The sequence below is a fragment of the Triturus cristatus genome, chromosome 7 (genome assembly GCF_964204655.1).
Source record: "Triturus cristatus chromosome 7, aTriCri1.1, whole genome shotgun sequence".
Taxonomy (NCBI): domain Eukaryota; kingdom Metazoa; phylum Chordata; class Amphibia; order Caudata; family Salamandridae; genus Triturus; species Triturus cristatus.
The window spans coordinates 266,857,958-266,874,738 of NC_140590.1; the positions used below are offsets into that span (position 1 = coordinate 266,857,958).

At 49.0% G+C, this 16,781-nt stretch overlaps 1 protein-coding gene across 2 annotated transcripts in view; it reads right to left on the minus strand.

Annotated features, from left to right (window-relative positions):
* TBC1D17 (TBC1 domain family member 17) overlaps positions 1 to 16,781 on the minus strand; it is a 556,250-nt gene that overhangs the window by 66,070 nt on the left and 473,399 nt on the right. For both annotated transcript variants that reach the window (XM_085616191.1, XM_085616192.1), the window contains exon 14: positions 189 to 286. In XM_085616191.1, coding sequence (XP_085472317.1) covers positions 189 to 286 — 98 coding nt within the window. The remainder of the gene's footprint in view (positions 1 to 188; positions 287 to 16,781) is intronic.

The window sequence follows — 16,781 nt, forward strand, 5'->3', positions numbered from 1 at the left end:
GTTAGAGAGGAAAGGGAAGAACAATGAGAATTTGCTCAGTCTGGCTGAACACTATTTCATATGTTCGCTACGAAGTACATAGAAGTTTCAAAAAGCAAGCACATCATGGAGCTTTCTCAATGAGACACCTGCTGGTTTGAGATTTCTAAAGCTGTTACAAATCACAACGACAGACCAGAGTCCATTACCTCCCAGAGTTGAAGAATATCCATAAAGGAAAATTCACGTTTGAACCAGATCAAAAGCCACCGGAAAACAAAGCACAAGCTGCCCGAGTCCTTTGAATCTGAAAGACAAATTGAAGAGAGTATGAGATCTAAAGAGGATGGCACACCCTCATAGCATTCGTACTGAGATTCAGTGGAGACAAACCCAAGGATCTTTGTGAGGGAAATAAGATAGCACAAGCTCTTAATACAAGACACTTACTCTTCATACATTACATTTGAAAAAGAACAGTAGCAGCACCTCTACCTTATGGGAAAGTAGCCACTTATTCAACCAGTGCCCTTTATGAACAAGTTAATTACCTTTGGTAACCCCTTATTTGGTAGAGACTATATCTAGCTGCAAATTACTTTACCCTTGAATGTCCTCAGGCATCAGACTGTATTTGTAAGATTTTTCGTGAGCAGTATCTCTGTGCGCCGGTAGGTGGCAGCAATCTGCTTCGCATGGCATCGTCTGTGCTGGAAGTGACGTCTGCGGCAACTACATCGGCAGACATTCAGGCACGCTGATGTCAGTTACTTTTCACGACTTTCCACGCCAGAAACGTAGAGCCATGAAGTACACTGAAACTGGTGTGTCCAAATTAGGGCCCTGAAAAGGATCAGCCCTGACCCTAGAAATCTGTCCACAGAGCTGGGAGGATGGGTAGGTCGGTAAGGAATCTGAGGCAAGATATAGTCTCTGCCAGATAAGGCATTACTGAATGTAAGTAACTTGTTCATCTGATAGAGACTTCTAGCCGCAGATTCCTTACCTTTGAATAGATACCCAAGCAATACAATCCCCGGAGGAGGGTCAGCGGACCAATTTTAGACTAGGAAGTCCTGTAGGGCTGAATGGAGGAAGTGGACATCTCCACGGACCTGAATGTGCAGACAGTAAGGTTTGGTGAACGTGTGCAGGCAAGCCCACTTTGCTGCCTGGCAGTGTCCAGAACTGGAATCTCTGCAAACTAACGCAGTGGTTGCAGCTTTAGCTCTGGTGGAATGGGCTCACAAGCCTTCAGTAGACTGCTTCTTGGCCAATGCATGGCAGTTTTTGATCCAAGCACAAGCAAGAGATGGTTCCCTTCTGCACCCCCCAACCTTTCTTCACACCAACATACCCCCACAAAGAGTTGGTTGTCCACCTGCAACTAACATGTGCGGTCAAGGCATCTGTCAAGAAAAGAAAGAAAAGGTAAGTACGTTTTTCAGGAAAATACTTTATTCTTTAAAAAGTGGACACTTAGCTTTGCAATGTTAACCTATGAGAGGAAAACAAGAATGCAGTTTTTACAGATCCAGTCTTCGGGGTTTCAGATGACCACCAGGCAAGGTTCAAATTGGTACCAAGAATGCACCTCCAGAAGCACGGGGCGGCCAGGTGCAAAGGTCAAATTCGGGGTCAGCCGCACAATGTTAACCAATGGAGACGGGGGGTGATTGAAGATGCGCTGTTCACAGGTGAGTAAATCAGAGTCAGCGGTTCATCACCTGGAGTTAAGGTAAGTACACGGGGGCCACATGGAAGCACCAAACTCACACCCCCAGCAGCTCAGGTGTGCCAACACAGCGTCGGGAGACCAATGCAGTTCAATGGGGGAGATAATTTTTTGAAAGAGGCTGCAGGCGCTGGCCAGGAGGCTGCGTGAAGAAAACCCACTGCTGCCCATGTAAGTTCTGATGCTAGAGGATGTAGGGACACCATTGGTCAAACTTGTCAAGACCCTTGGGCTTCGGGTGCAGGGGTGTCCTTTGATTGTCGGGAACTTCTTACAGGGCAGGTCACAGTCAGGCAGAATCTTTGGATTCAGGCTGAAGGTGTCGAGATAGAGCCTTGCAGGGGTCAGGCCACAGTGGACTCTGGCTCAGAAGGGCTGCGGAACCTTAGCAGGATTGGTGAGCCACTTGGACTCGGGCTGTGGGCGTCGGGTGAGGAGGTGGATCCGGAGGCCGTTTTGCGGTTCCTCAGGGCTGAGTTTCTTTTCTTTAAAGTTTATTTCTTTTGGACAGGTCCGCTGTCCATGGGAGATCTTGATTTTCTCAAAGGCAGGCAGTTCTTCCAAGGCTCTGGAGGTTGCTGGGCTGCTGGAAAGGTAATTTTTTGGCACAAGATCGTCGAGGGCTGCAGACAGGCCGGCAGGGCTGAAGCCAAGTCAGTTGGTGTCTGCAGGCTTCTTTGCTGGAGCGACGCTGTAGTGTCCGGGTCTTCTTAGGTTGTCAGGATTCTGATTACAGGGTCTGGGGAGCCACCTAAAATACTAGATTTAGGGGCATTACAGGGAAGTAACAGGTAGGGACAAATGGGTTCCTTACCTGGGGTGTCTACAACCACATTATATGCCACCCTCCTGTGGGGGTGGGGGGATAGCCCTAGCCCTGATTGGATCAGTCTCACCATCCCCAAGATGGTGGGCACTGAAAAGTGCACTTTACTTCGCCTCCTGCACCTGAGCAGTGGAGTTGGCGAAGGGTGACACACCTCCTATTCTTTCTAAGCTTTTCTGCCGGTTCTCCCAGCAAAAGTGGGGCTTTAAACCGGGTGCTCCCATCTGCTGGTAGCAGCACAGGCTGGGGTCGCATTACAAAGGAGGCCAGCCGTTTGAAGCTCCCCTTTCGAGCACTGTGCTCATCCTGGAGAAGGAGGGATGACACCTACGCCCAGGATGTGCTTTGTTTCTGGCCTCAGAGAGCAGGGGCTCTCAACCCAAGGGTCCAGAAACATGTCTGGTGGTGGCAGGCTGCCTAAAGCCAGACAAGAGACCACACCAGGCTTGGTAGGTTTTCAGGGAGCACCTCTGAGGTGCCCTCTGGGTACATGTTTCTACAAATCCCACACTGGCATCAGTGTGGGTGTTTAAGGGGTGTTGTTTGGTACCCAACACTCCTGTGTTCAGTGAAGCCATCATGGTGCTGGAGAACTCGAGTTGTTAAATTTCCAGCCCATGCACTCTCAATGGTTTCACTGGCACTTACAACATTTAAGAACAGATTTAGATATTTTAGAGGCATATCTGCTAAGGCAAATATGCCCACACCTGAGATATAGTGCACCCTGCCTTAGGGCTTGTAAGGCCTGCTAGAGGGGAGACTTACCTATAGCTTGGGCAGTGCTGCTTGGACATGGCACACAGGCAGGGTGCCACGTCGGCTTTTGTTGTTTTTGTCTGCATACAGGCTGCAATAGCAGTCAGCATGGCCCTGGTGAGGGGTTCCTAGAAGACACTCTTCAGTCCCCATGCGCTAGGTACCAGGGTGCCCTTTACTAGGGACTTAAAGCTTAAAGGGAGGGGGGATCTGAAGCTGCCAATCGTGGTACAGTTGTAGGGAAAGAACACTGGTACTGGGAACCTGGACAGCAAGGGCCCAGTACTCTACAGTCAAAATTGCAACAGGTCAGGCAAAAAGTGAGGGGGGGGTACTGCAACAGAAACCTACTTTCCCACAGGGGAAGACCAAAACCACTAATCTCAGCAGATAAACTGCAACCACCGGCACCACCTTTGTGAACACCCAAGGGGCACTGGTAAGGACAAAAGAGAGCAAAGTAAACTGAAAGTGTCCGTGGCCCACCGTGAACCGCAGATAACATTGGTGAACAGGCAGTACGGAATGTGAAATAGGCTTCCTGTAGGTTCAACTCTACCATCCAGTCTCCTGCGTCCAGGGCAAACAAGACCTGAGCTCGCGCGAGCATCTCAAATTTCTTCTTTTTGAAAAAGAAGTTGAGGGCTTGGAGGTCTAGGATAGGACAAATGTCCCTGTCCTTTTTGGGAAGCAGAAAATAGCTGGAATAGCAACCACAGCCTACTTCTGGCCCTTAAACCCTCTCTATGGGTCCCTTGGCCAAAAGTGTGTAGCAAAAGCAAATGATCCTCCTTCAGCCGGTCGTAAGATTATGGCATGGAGGAAGAAGTAGTCTCACAGGGAAGGGAGCAGCCCCTTCGGACAATCTGCAAGACTCACCTGTCCAATGTTATGGATTGCCAGTGGGGCAGGTGATGGTGGATCCTGCCACCAACTGAATGCTAATGATTGTAAAGGACCAGATTAGGAGGGCTTTGAGGTCTCCGCAGAGATAGGTGCCATCAATGGGCATGTCCATAAGGGAAGCTTGGACATCCCCGAAGAGCCAGTAGTCTTCAACGAGGCGTGCTGCCTCAGGGACACCATCGATGAAATCCACCCAACCGAGAGAGTCGGTTGTGTCCAATACACAATAAATACACTGCAAATTGTGAACTTTGCTGTGTCTCTTCCATCTGCACCAGCCAAACTGATTCCCACAGAGTGAGGGGTATTGGCCCAAAAGGCATGAGGTGCTCACAGACCTCAATGCCAGGCTGGCAGAAGAAAACATTTTCTTCACTAAAGAGTCAGGCCTTTTGGATTTCCTGTCCGGGGTAGTGGTAGGGAATGCACCCTAGGAAGTCAAGGCTTGGACCACCAATCTCTCTGCGGGAGGATGTTGGGCGATGATGTGTGGGTCTCCTGGCTATGGGCGGTGTTGGACGGCAATCGTCCTATTCACAGGAGCCCCTGAGTTTGGTTTAGGTCAGGCTCCAACAGGACGTCAGTGAGGGTATAACTGAACGACAGTAGGGGTTCCGATTAGGAAACTCTTGGTTACAGCACCTCTGTCAAGATATTGGTCTTGACTGCCTTTGAGGGCAACTGAAGGTCAAGGACGTCAGCTTCCCTCTGCACCACCATTGTGTACGAGGCTCCTTCCAGTCCACTGGCTTCACCCAGTTCCTTACACCAGTTCATATTAGGGTCTTCTACATATGGCTGGTGTCTTCCAGACCCCCTCCCATTCTTCCCTGAATCTTAGCTCCTAGGAATAGGGCTCAGGCCCCGATCTAGGAAGCACGGTTTCTGGCTGCGTCTGAGTCAAGCGACATCCATCCGGCTCCATGGCAGAGTCGAGGATCACAGTAGGGATGGTGCTGCTGGTGCCGCCAGAAGCGTCAGCATCGGGACAGGCGCCGGGGGAGGTTGAGATGGTACGACACACATTGGTCCTGACTCCCCGGGGCACGAAGGCGCATTGATTGGGTAGGGCCACCCAAAAATGAGATGCATGGCCTCATAAAACTCTTTGAGTTGGACGGTGGTTGCTCTGGTTCACGGAAAGTCAGGGAGGAGCAGAGGAACCATGCCTCGAGTGCCGATGCTCTCTCGTCCCAAGAACTTGGAATGGATTAAGTGAATTTTGGTCTCCACAAACGATCCAGGACCTTCTCCTCGACCGGGACATCGAATTCGAGTCCCGTGCCGGACTGCTAGCAGCTTCAGGGACCGCTCCCTCACAGCCTTGAGGGCCATGGCCCGACAATTGAGGCACGACTTGGTGTCGTGGTTGCGGTCCAGGTACCACAGACAGATAAGATGTGGGTCGATCACTGACATCGGCTGGTGACAGGTGCCGCAAGGCGTAAAACTTGTCTTACGAGATAACATCCTCGACACACCAGGAGGTAATACCTCATAAGCAGTCAAAAAACATCGAAATAATTCTGTCCAAAACCAACAGTGATGTGCCTTTTTTTCGAATCGGCGCTGGCTGGCGCGGAATGAAAAGAATTGAAATCAGCACGCCTAGGGTGCACCTATATAGGTGTCACAGACGTCACAAAGCCACGTGGAGCTTATCAAGACCACCTACTGTGGTTACTTTTTTCTCCCGCATTCTTCCAGTTTAGCGCCTAGATGCCCCAGGGTGAGTTGTGCGCTCTATAAAAAACCCCTACCAATACCAATACCAATACCTACTGGCGCGCAGGGGTACTGCTCATGATAAATCATCCTGATCCAGTCTGATGTCAGGAAAATTCAATGTTAAGGAATCTGCAGCTAGAAGTCTCTATCAGATGAAGGGGAACTATAGTACCTGGCCATCCACATATATATGCAGGAACAGTAGCTTCAATTGTACTCTAATGAAGGGGCAAGAGTAATTTCTTCATGGTATGCTTAATGAGGAGAACAGCAGAGACACCCATGGGTGTTATATTTCATTATGTAAAAGGATTACAGCACTCCCCCTTGCATTCCCTATGCAGGGAATTGATAGTCCCACCTTCAGTAGTACATGCACGTTCGAGGGGAGGACCGGTAGTGCCCTCTACTCTACATCACAAGGAGGTGGAAGCAGGGAACAGTAGCACCCCTTTATGCTACCCTCCACTCAAAGAAAGTATGATAGCGGCACCTCCTGTACTCTACAAGGAAGGATGAAAAGTGGCTTCTGGCTTCCTAGACAATTTCAGATGGTAAGGAGCGTCCAGGCAAGGGAAACTGCATTTACAACGCGGACGGAACCACACATTCCGTTACCACGTTTGCCTTTACCCACTTATGCATGGTAAAGGCAGTCAGATCTCTAGTTCAGAGCAGATAGGCAGGGAGAATGGAAGGAATAGGAAGGATAGGGCCACAACTTGGTGAATAGGCTGGGGTCGGGGAAGTTTTTTGGCTGGGGCGGGTTTTAGGGCTCAGGGTTGGGGTCTGGGGTGTAATCTTTACCACACATATGCTTTTATCAATCATGCCTTTTCAACAAAATTCATTGTAAAGTAATGCTTGGTAAAGGCATGCATGGCAAAGGCATGCTTGGTAAAGGCATGCATGGCAAAGACATGGTTGTGGTAAATACCAGGTTGTTAAGACATGCGATATAATCGCATGCGTAGTTCCGTCATTCAACCTCCAGACAAGGTGTAGGAGTGGAGGTTAAAGACAGGCTACTCTCATCCCTACAGTGCTCTGCAGAGAGCCTCATGTTCCGAGCCCTAGCTAGCTTGTTATTGTTGTGAGGTGATGTCAGTGACAACAGTGCTGGCCTCCTATATGGGCATTCATCCTCAGAGTGTCGAGCTGGAGAGCACCAAAAAGAAAATGTTACTTATCCTGTCAGCATCTGTTCGTAGAGTGTAGTGCTGTGGATTCACATGCTCTGTATGCTCCTTTTATCTAGTATGGGCTTGGAGATTAAAACTTGTTTTTCTTCGATGTGATGTGTTGTGACTTCTTCCATAGATCACAATGCGCTAGGGCACCCTCTCCCCTTTGGTTATTTTACACTCAGCGGGTGGAAGGTGAAAGTGAAGAGAATGGTAAGACTAATATGTTCTGTGTACGTATAAGTCGGTAAATACTGAAAAGGTGAGAAAACGTGTCATCGCTGCTGGATCTTGGGGAGGAGGGTGGGCAAATATGAATCCACAGCACCACACTCTATAACCAAACAGATGCTTACAGGGTAAGTAATATTTCCCATTTGTAGCATATGTAGCTCTAAACACACATACTCGGCATCGATTGTAAAGCAGTTTCCTCCCAGCTATGGCTGGTAGGCAGAAGATGCAGATGTTTGGAATAATGTTCTTTACATGGTCTGGCCAACCATGCCTTGTTGGCGGGCTATAAATGTCTAACTAGTAATGTTTAATAAGGGTCTGTTATGTAGACCAAGTGGCTGCCTTGCAGATGTCTTCTAGTAGGATCTTACCTGGGAAGCTATGGTAGTGCTCTTTTTACGTAAAGAGTGTACCCTGAAATGAGCAGTGAGTACACATTTAGATGTGGTAATTCAGGTTTGGAAGCATTTGACAATCTACCTAGCAATGTCAGCCTCAGAAATGGGATCTTCTTTAGTGGGTTTAGAAAAAACCAATAAAAAGCAGATTAGTCTTGTGGAAGTGCTTAGCCCTGTCAATATACGAGTACTGATTTAACGTCTAAGGTGTGTAAAGCATTTTCCGCTACTGAAGCGGGTTGTGGAAAGAATACGGGCAGCTCAATAGTTAATTTGGAAAGGTGAGACTATCTTGGGTAAGATCCTTGATTGGTTCTAAGGTCTACCTTAACCTTGTGTACCAGAATGAATGGTTCCTGAATGATGAGTGCTTGTAAATTGGAGAAAAGCCACTTTCCATGAAAGGAACTGTAAGCTTCAAGAGTGAAGCTGCTCAAAAGCTGGCCCCATAAGCTTGTGAGAACCATGTTATGGTTCTATACTTAGGATGGAGGTGTTCTTGAAGGTATCACTGTCTTGAGTACCTTCATAAGTGCCTTGACTACCGGCATTCTAAAGAGGAATGAGTGTTTCCTGTTCTGCATGTATATGGCTACAGTAGTTAAGTGGAGGCTTACAGAGGTATATGCAAGATCTGACTTCTGAAGGTGTAAAAGTTAGCAGATAATATCTTTAACCTTGACCTTGAAGAGGTCGAATTCCAATAGTGGACAAATCTCTTCCACTTGAAAAACATGCAAGTGAAGCAAGGTTGAGCTGCCTGGGTGCCTGATTTGGCCTGACTGTGGTAAGCAGTAGCTGCAGCATCCAGTTCGCAACAGGGAGGTGCTGCTCCAAGGTCTCCATCTCCTCCCAGTGATACCTGTGGTACCTCGATAGCAACCACTGGATGGTTGCACCAACCGCCAAGGATTTGTTTGCAAGGTTATGTGCTTGCTCTTCTTATCTGAGGAGGGCATCTCCCAGTGCCTGAATTGAGGCCTGCTTTCTTGCCATATGGACAACCAGGGAGGCAGGGCCTCTGATGTAAATGTGGTCATTAATAATGCCCAAAGTTTCTCCTTGATGCATGGTGTGACCAACTTAGCCCTGACTGGGTCTTTAAAATTGTCAAGGCTGCCTCCAGTATAGGCAGAAATAGATGGTGGAGAGGGTCTCCAAAAGAAAGTCATCTTTGTCCTGCAACAAGCATGTTGATCTTATAGTGCAAGGCCGCTCGCTTGATGATGGCATAATATAGAATGGTATCATACGGCAGAGATGGCTTGTCGGTCGACTATGCCACCCCCCTTACCTGCCCCGGCTGGCAGTAAGTCTAGAAGTGGTGGTGAGTATAGCTGTAATGGTGGTGAAAGCCTGGATGTGGGAGGAAGGAGGGCTTGTAGCCTAGTCATTATGCCTCTGGTGCATCTGCACAAAGGTTGAGTGGGCTCAATGTATTTCCAGGAGGTAACTTATCAGAAATATTGCAGATTTCTGGGTTGATGAATTGCCTCTTCTGCTACAGTCGAGTCCCAGACAGACTCCGAGGCAGAAGAGGCCATTCATGGATGGGACCCTCGAACTCCTCCTATCTCAGTGTTGATTTATTGCTTGGTTTCTGAAACATTTTCTGCATCTATTTCAGCTCAGATCAAAGAGGCTTGGTGCTCTTCAGACGAGAGGGTGTCAAAGACTGTCGCCGTTTGATGCCTTTTGCTGAGAGCTTGCTCAGCTTAGAAGCCTGTAGGAAGCTGGCTCTGTATATACTATTCCAAAATGAGGTATAGTATGCACAGAGTCCAGTGGAACCCCAAAGGTAGGCAGAGGTAAAAGTAGATAGCACCTTACTCTCTTTTTGGGGTAGTGTGGGCAAGCAGTAAGGCTTTATCGGAGGGTAGTGTTAAGCATTTGTTGTACACACTCAGGCAGCAAATGATATCCCACACTCAAAGACCGAACTCAGACCAATTTGTTTGTATAAAAAATATTATTAACTTATTTTATTTCTTAGAACCAAGCCAAGCCTGGTGCAGGTAAGTGAAATAAATGCTTTGCAAAAACTTATGCAATGTTTTACAATTGAATGCAGGTTCAAATGCAGCTGATTGAATTACAGGTAAGTCAATGTTTCGAAATTACTTTTCAGTTACTTTTTAGATTATTGTTCAGATTACTTTTGCTAATCAGTGTGATATGTCCAGATATCACACAGACATCTCCTAGACAAAAGATGGTGTTTCTCCTGTTGTTGCCCTTGGCTGCCCCTGGGCATACCTGGCTGACCTTGTTCCTCGTCACCTCGTAGCTGCTGCACTGTCCCTCCCCCCCCTTCCGCCGCCGCGTTTCAGACCTTCGTGGCCGCAGCGTGGAGGGAGGGTGATTGAGGACTGCATCGCCCAGACTCCCCGGGCCCACACCGAACACAGCGTCACCTGTCTAGCGCCCGGAGGTGCATTAAATACGACATCACTCCCGGTGGAGCGGGTGTTTCTCCTGTTGTTGCCCTTGGCTGCCCCTGGTCATACCTGGCTGACCTTGTTCCTCGTCACCTCGTAGCTGCTGCACTGTCCCTCCCCCCCCTCCCGCCGCCGCGTTTCAGACCTTCGTGGCCGCAGCGTGGAGGGAGGGTGAGTGAGGACTGCATCCCCGGGCCCACACTGGACACAGCGTCACCTGTCTAGCGCCCGGAGGCACATTAAATACGACATCACTCCCGGTGGAGCGGGTGTTTCTCCTGTTGTTGCCCTTGGCTGCCCCTGGTCATACCTGGCTGACCTTGTTCCTCGTCACCTCGTAGCTGGTGCACTGTCCCTCCCCCCCCTCCCGCCGCCGCATTTCAGACCTTCGTGGCCGCAGCGTGGAGGGAGGGTGAGTGAGGACTGCATCACCCAGACTCCCCGGGCCCACACCGGACACAGCGTCACCTGTCTAGCGCCCGGAGGCGCATTAAATACGCCATCACTCCCCGCGTCGCGGGATCGCGCGCGGGCGGCGCCGGGCTAAGCCCGGGCAAAGGGCGGGCCGTCTGAGGCCGGAGGAGGCCGGGCTGGGCCACCCCCCTTTCGTGGATATACTGCCATCATTATTACACGTCAACGATAAGGTACTGTGCTACGCCAAATTGCCTTTCTGGTAATCTGGGTTTTACCTGGCTTACTGCAGTGGATTTTGATATTGCTTTCTGCTATTTACTTGGTTGTTGCCGTACAGCTTGCGCTGTATCATCGCTGTTGGGATAAAGTTATGGGCAAAAGGAAAGCCGTTGAGGGAGGGCAGACGAGTACTGGTAAAAAGGAGAAAAAGTCCAAGAAGAACACTCATGCCGCCATGAACTGTGTCCTGACCAGAATAGAGGAGATAGTGCATGACTGTGAGGACACGCTGCTTGATGAGCAAGCGGGGAACCAGACAGCTAAAGTCGCCCCTAAGATAAATAGCACAATACCAACTATGTTTCACACTCACCGCTCGACAAAACAACAAAGGTCTGACCCCGCCTCCGATATCTCCACCTCTGTCTTGCAACACACCTCTTCACAACCCACGGCTGCTACTACTACTACGAATACCTTAGAAGTAGTTCCAGTAAACTCGGACACTGCCCTACAAGCCCTATTATGCACCAACAGGTTCGCCTCCCTCGACCCTGACCTGTCTTATCCATCTAGCCAGGCCGCCGCGCCTATAGCGGATTCTTTGACTTCTACCAGGTCTGATGTCGATAATTTTTCAGCGCTGTATGGCAGAGTTGTGAGACTAGAGGAGCTGGTGGCCGAACTTAGCAAGAGAGTGGAGAGTCTTACTAGGCACGAGGCCCCTTCCTCCACCTCCCTGGCCCTTCCATCTGCTCCTGGGGCAGTCTTGCCTATGAAGAAGTCTGACTCATCAAAGACAATTCCCCTAAAAACTAATGTTGGTAATGTAAACATGGGCCCTTATAATAAGGGGAACATTTCCAGAGAAAATGACCAGCCTAAGTTACACCTAGATCTGCTGAGAAGCCCTGTACCATCAAGCTTACCCACTGTAGTTCCTCCTTCTACATGCAATCTTAGCCCTCCTATATCTAGTCGAGACAACTCTGCATCTCATTCTCTAGCTCCCTTGTCAATCCCTTATCCTGTGTGCAGGGGCTTCTCTGTTTTCATGACTCATGCTCCAAAACTGAAATCACGCTATGTTCCTCAAAGCTGTGAATCCCTGCATAACAAAGTTATACACTGGTTGAGATACGTAAGAGGATGTAGATCTATCATCAGAGAGGATATTACAAGGGTAAGGAGGCTTTCACGGGCGGATGCTGGCACTGATTGTATAGAGATCACTTTCAGGGATCCTGTCTTAGCTGAAAACCTACTCCTGCTTGAGTATAGGACTTCACCACCAGCTCATTCTTCTATCCAGATTCGTAAGTTTCCTGTTTGGAATTCCCAGAGGGAGGGAGAGGACTCTGGCCTAAGACAAGTCGATTGACTACCCAATGCAACTACAGGTCCTCCCCTACATACACTCTCTCCCCACTTCGTAATGGGCCTATCCTCGAATAGCATTCCATCTCTTTACCCGCTCTCAAATGTTCGGGGTAAAGCTGCCGATAGCTTGGCAACCGATGTGAACTCCCAAGTCAGCATGGCTGTAGCTATAGGGACCCCCTCCACGCCACCTTCCATGGGTGCTATTAAGTTGCTATCATGGAATACTGCAGGTCTAAGGAGGAACCTCACAGACCCTGTTTGGAGTGATTTCATTGACAAGTTCGATGTTATCCTCTTTCAGGACACCTGGAGTTTGGTCCCCCTGCATAGATCAGGGTTTTCTACCTTTTCCGTCCCAGCGATTAGGTCCACACGAGGTCGACCCTCTGGGGGTCTCTTAATTTGGATCAATATTAGCTTGAACTGGACAGTTAAGTGGCTTCCAACTACATCTTATGACCTCTTGCATATTTCTATTAAAGGGTCAGTCCATCAACTTCCCCTTGAAATATTTAACATTTATGCTAGGGGTACTCCCCGGCGGACAAGCAAGTCCAACTGTCTCAGCTCTTGAGTCTGAACTCTCTGCAATTTCCCCCAAGGCGGGCGTCATAGTCGCCGGGGACCTAAACTGCACTTTTGAGCCCCTGAGCAGCGATGACATTCTGGGTATTGGTGATACTGACTCTAAACAGGGTATACCCCAACTAACTCTCCCACCATTGAAGAATTGGTCTAAAAGAGCAGTACAAATCAACGCTCTCACCTTGGAGTTTAACTTGAGGGCCACAAATGGCCGAACCCATTCAGATGGCCTGGGTGCCCCTACACTTACGAGAACCGGTGCCACCTCACGTATCGATTATATCCTACTGAGTACAGAGATCTGGCCAGACCTGATTGATATGGTAGTGGTCAATAGGCCCGAGAGCGATCACAACCCCCTGTTTTTGCAACTCAGGAGGGGCCTGGCCACTACTTTTATCGAGCACCCGATTGAACAGAGGCCCAGGGCTAGAGAGGTCGCCCTCACAAATTGTAATAGACGTCTCAAGTGGCCCAGGGTGGCAAAGCGTGAGATGGACCTGGGTAAAATCAGAAGCTCAGTCGAAGATGGCATTGCAGCAATGGACTTACTCACTAGTTGCCACTCGAAGACCCTCCCCACCAATGACTTCCTAGAAGTCTACCAACAAACGATATCAAGGGTTGGGAATTTCTTTGTGATACAGGAGAAGGGGGATCTAAAGCGGCACCCCCCAAAAACAGAAAACCCCTGGTTTTCACAAGACTGCAGGGTTATGAGACAGTCTCTATCTCAAGCCATTAAATCCAAGGACCAATTAGCCATTACTAATGCCCGGAAAATGTACTACAACACTATAAGGACGGCAAAGCGTATGTGGGATGAATCCCATTGGCAAGACTTAAAGGCCGCAGCCCTGCTAAAAGATTCATCCCCTTTTTGGAACCTCGTAAACACTAGTATGAGGGGTGGGGCTGATCCAATCCCGAACCATATAACAGGGTCCCAATGGTATTCACACTTTTCAAACCTTTATTCATCTAGGGAAAGAGTGGGCCACGGGGAGCAGGTGCCTGAATCGGAGTATCCGGAACCTTTTGAGCCGGAGCCCGATTTTGCTCTAATTGAGGTCCTCTCTGCAATAAATATGATTGCACCGGGTAAAGCAGCTGGCCCTGACGGACTTCCAGGTGACCTACTGCTCCACGAAAAAGACCTCTGGGCAGAATTCATCCTTCGGTTCCTTAAAAATTTAGCCCAAGGTTGTCCAATTCCGGACTCCTGGAAGGGGGCGGAGGTGGTGGCCATATACAAGAAAGGGGATAGAGGGGACCCTGCCAACTACAGACCGATTAGCTTAATCGATGTAATTCAAAAAGTGGTTGGCAGAGTCCTCCTAACCAGGATTAAGGCCTGGATAGATGAGGAGGGTATTTTGAGTCACCTGCAGGCGGGCTTTAGGGAGGGAGTAGGCACTATTGACCAGGTCTTCAGATTTTGTACCATCTATTGGAAATCTGTGGTCATCGAAAAAGGCAGCCTTTACTTGGCATTTATCGATTTATAAACAGCCTTTGACCTGGTCCCACGATCACAGATGTGGCAGGTACTACACGACCTGGGTATCCTTCCCCTAACCCTGGACCTCCTCAAACGCCTCCACGTAGGCAACTTTGCCAAAGTCAGGTGGGGACCGCAGGGACAACTTACAGAGAGGATTTCAGTTGAGAAAGGAGTGCGACAGGGTTGTGTCATGGCCCCGACCCTGTTCTCTCTCTATATAAATGGTGTGGCAGACTATTTGAGAGGCGACAGGGTCGATGCCCCAACCCTGTGCGGGGAAAAAATATCTACCCTGCTCTTTGCTGATGACACTCTCTTGATTTCGAAAAGCCCTATGGGCTTACAAACACTGTTGTCCCGTTTTCCCCAGTTTTGTGACATCAGGGGGCTGAAAATAAACACATCAAAAACCAAGCTGATGGCGCTCTCTCCCTCAAAAAACTTCAGGAATAACATCAACCTCAACGGCATCACACTTGAGCTAGTGGACGCTTTTGATTACCTTGGAGTGAGGGTCAATAACAAGCTCAAATGGGCTCCCCATCTTTCTAAAATGCTCCTTGCCCACAAAAGAGCTGCAGGGGCTATATCGAAACATCAGAAGCTCTCACACAGTAGGCCAATAGCGGCGGCCGTCAAGGTTTACAAGGGGAAGGCACTGTCAGCAGCCCTCTACGGGGCGGAACTGTGGGGTTTTGAAAACTTGACAGAGTTACTTAGATCTGAGAACAAGTTCTTCAGAGACTTAGTCTCGCTTCCCCTGTCCACCCCACTAGTTCCACTCCGTAGCGACTTTGGCAGACAAAACATCAGCAACGTGGCCAGGCTGCGTACCATTTTATTCTGGTCGAGGATCAGAAGGTCCCCCGAACTCCACCACTATGCCTCAGCCCTGGATGAGTTATTAAATCTGGGAGCAGATCATAAGATCCCCTGGGTAATTAATTTGAAAAAACAACTGCAGAAGATTGGTTTGGAAGAAGCCTGGGTGACCCAGGTCCCACCCCCCAAACTAATGCTAATTTTTTTTTATTGGGATTGGGTTATGGCCGAAACCTTAAGAAGTTAGGAGGGTGTCCTCACTGTGCATTTTGTGGACATGAAACCGGCTCCCAATCTGGAGCCCTTTTTGGATTTTATTGAATCGCCTCATGACAGATCATTATATCTTAAACTGCGGTATGGTACTCTCCCACTTTATGATTTTCAATCTAGTTGGAGCAAGGCAATCACGTACCCAAAAGGTTGCCCCGGTTGTGCCTCGCCCACAGAGTCTATTGGCCACTTTATGTTTGCCTGCCAGGCGTACAGGCAACCCAGATTAAGGTGGCTTAAACCTGTCTGCAAAAATCTGGGTATAAGGTCTGCAAGGGTGGCACTGCGCATTTTGACATATGAAACATCTGTCCCAAGTGTAATCTGTGGGACCGCCAAATACCTGGGTTGGGCCTGGAGGTTAAGACGCAGGCTGCTCAAGGTGCACCATTTATAAGTATACCATCCACTTCCTTGAATTTGCAACCTATTCTGTTTACATTATTAATCATAGAGGATACGTGAATATAATATGTGCATATATGAAATTTTTCATCCTTTTTAACTTTGTATGAACTGAAGTCGCTTGTTGTAGTATGGTTGTTTTTAAACTGTTTTTATACACATTGTGCTGAACTTTTATGACATTTTGTCTATGTCGAATAAAGTACTACAACAACAACAAAAGATAAGTAATTCACTTTTGGTACATAGGCAGTTTTTCAATGTTTCATACAAACCAACTCCACACAAAAAATTGTTCAAGGAAAAACAGTCAATGTATTCCTATGGGAGGAAATTGAGTTATCAGTTTACAGGTAAGTAAGTAGTTACTTGTGGGAGTTGGTATTCTGGGGTTAGAACCAGGGTTCCCCCAGGGTCTAGGATGCACTCTTGAAACGCCCTCAGCGGCACTAGGGTGGCCGGGTGCTGAGTGCTGAGGTCCAATGTTATCCAATGGCGGATGGGGGCTTCTGGTTGGTGGCTGCTCACGAGCAGGCCACAAGGTTATGGGAGCAAAGTTCCTGGAGTTAGGCTCAGGGCAAAAGGGGATCTGAGTTAGCACACAAGGTGCACCCGCAGCGGCACAGGGGCGGCTGGGTGCAGGGTGCTGACTTGGCATCATGTGCCCTGTTGTTTTCAATGGGAGTTGACGGTTTTGATTTTGGGTGCAGGCTCGGTCCAGTAAGACTTCCGAGAGGAACCAACAGCCGGGCAGGTAAGTTGGAGGGCTCGGGGACGTAGGTGCACCTCAGGTTCTCTTCTCCAAGGTGTAGGGCAGCTGGATGCAGGGGTGTCTTTCGAGGTCAGATTTCACCTTACCGGGCCACCCGCGGTTGCAGGGTTCTCCGTGCAGAGGCTGCAGGCAACATCGGAGAGTCCTGGAGGTGTCAGCCCATGGTGTACTCGAACTCTGGAGTGCTGGGGGTTCTCGCTGGGACCAGTGG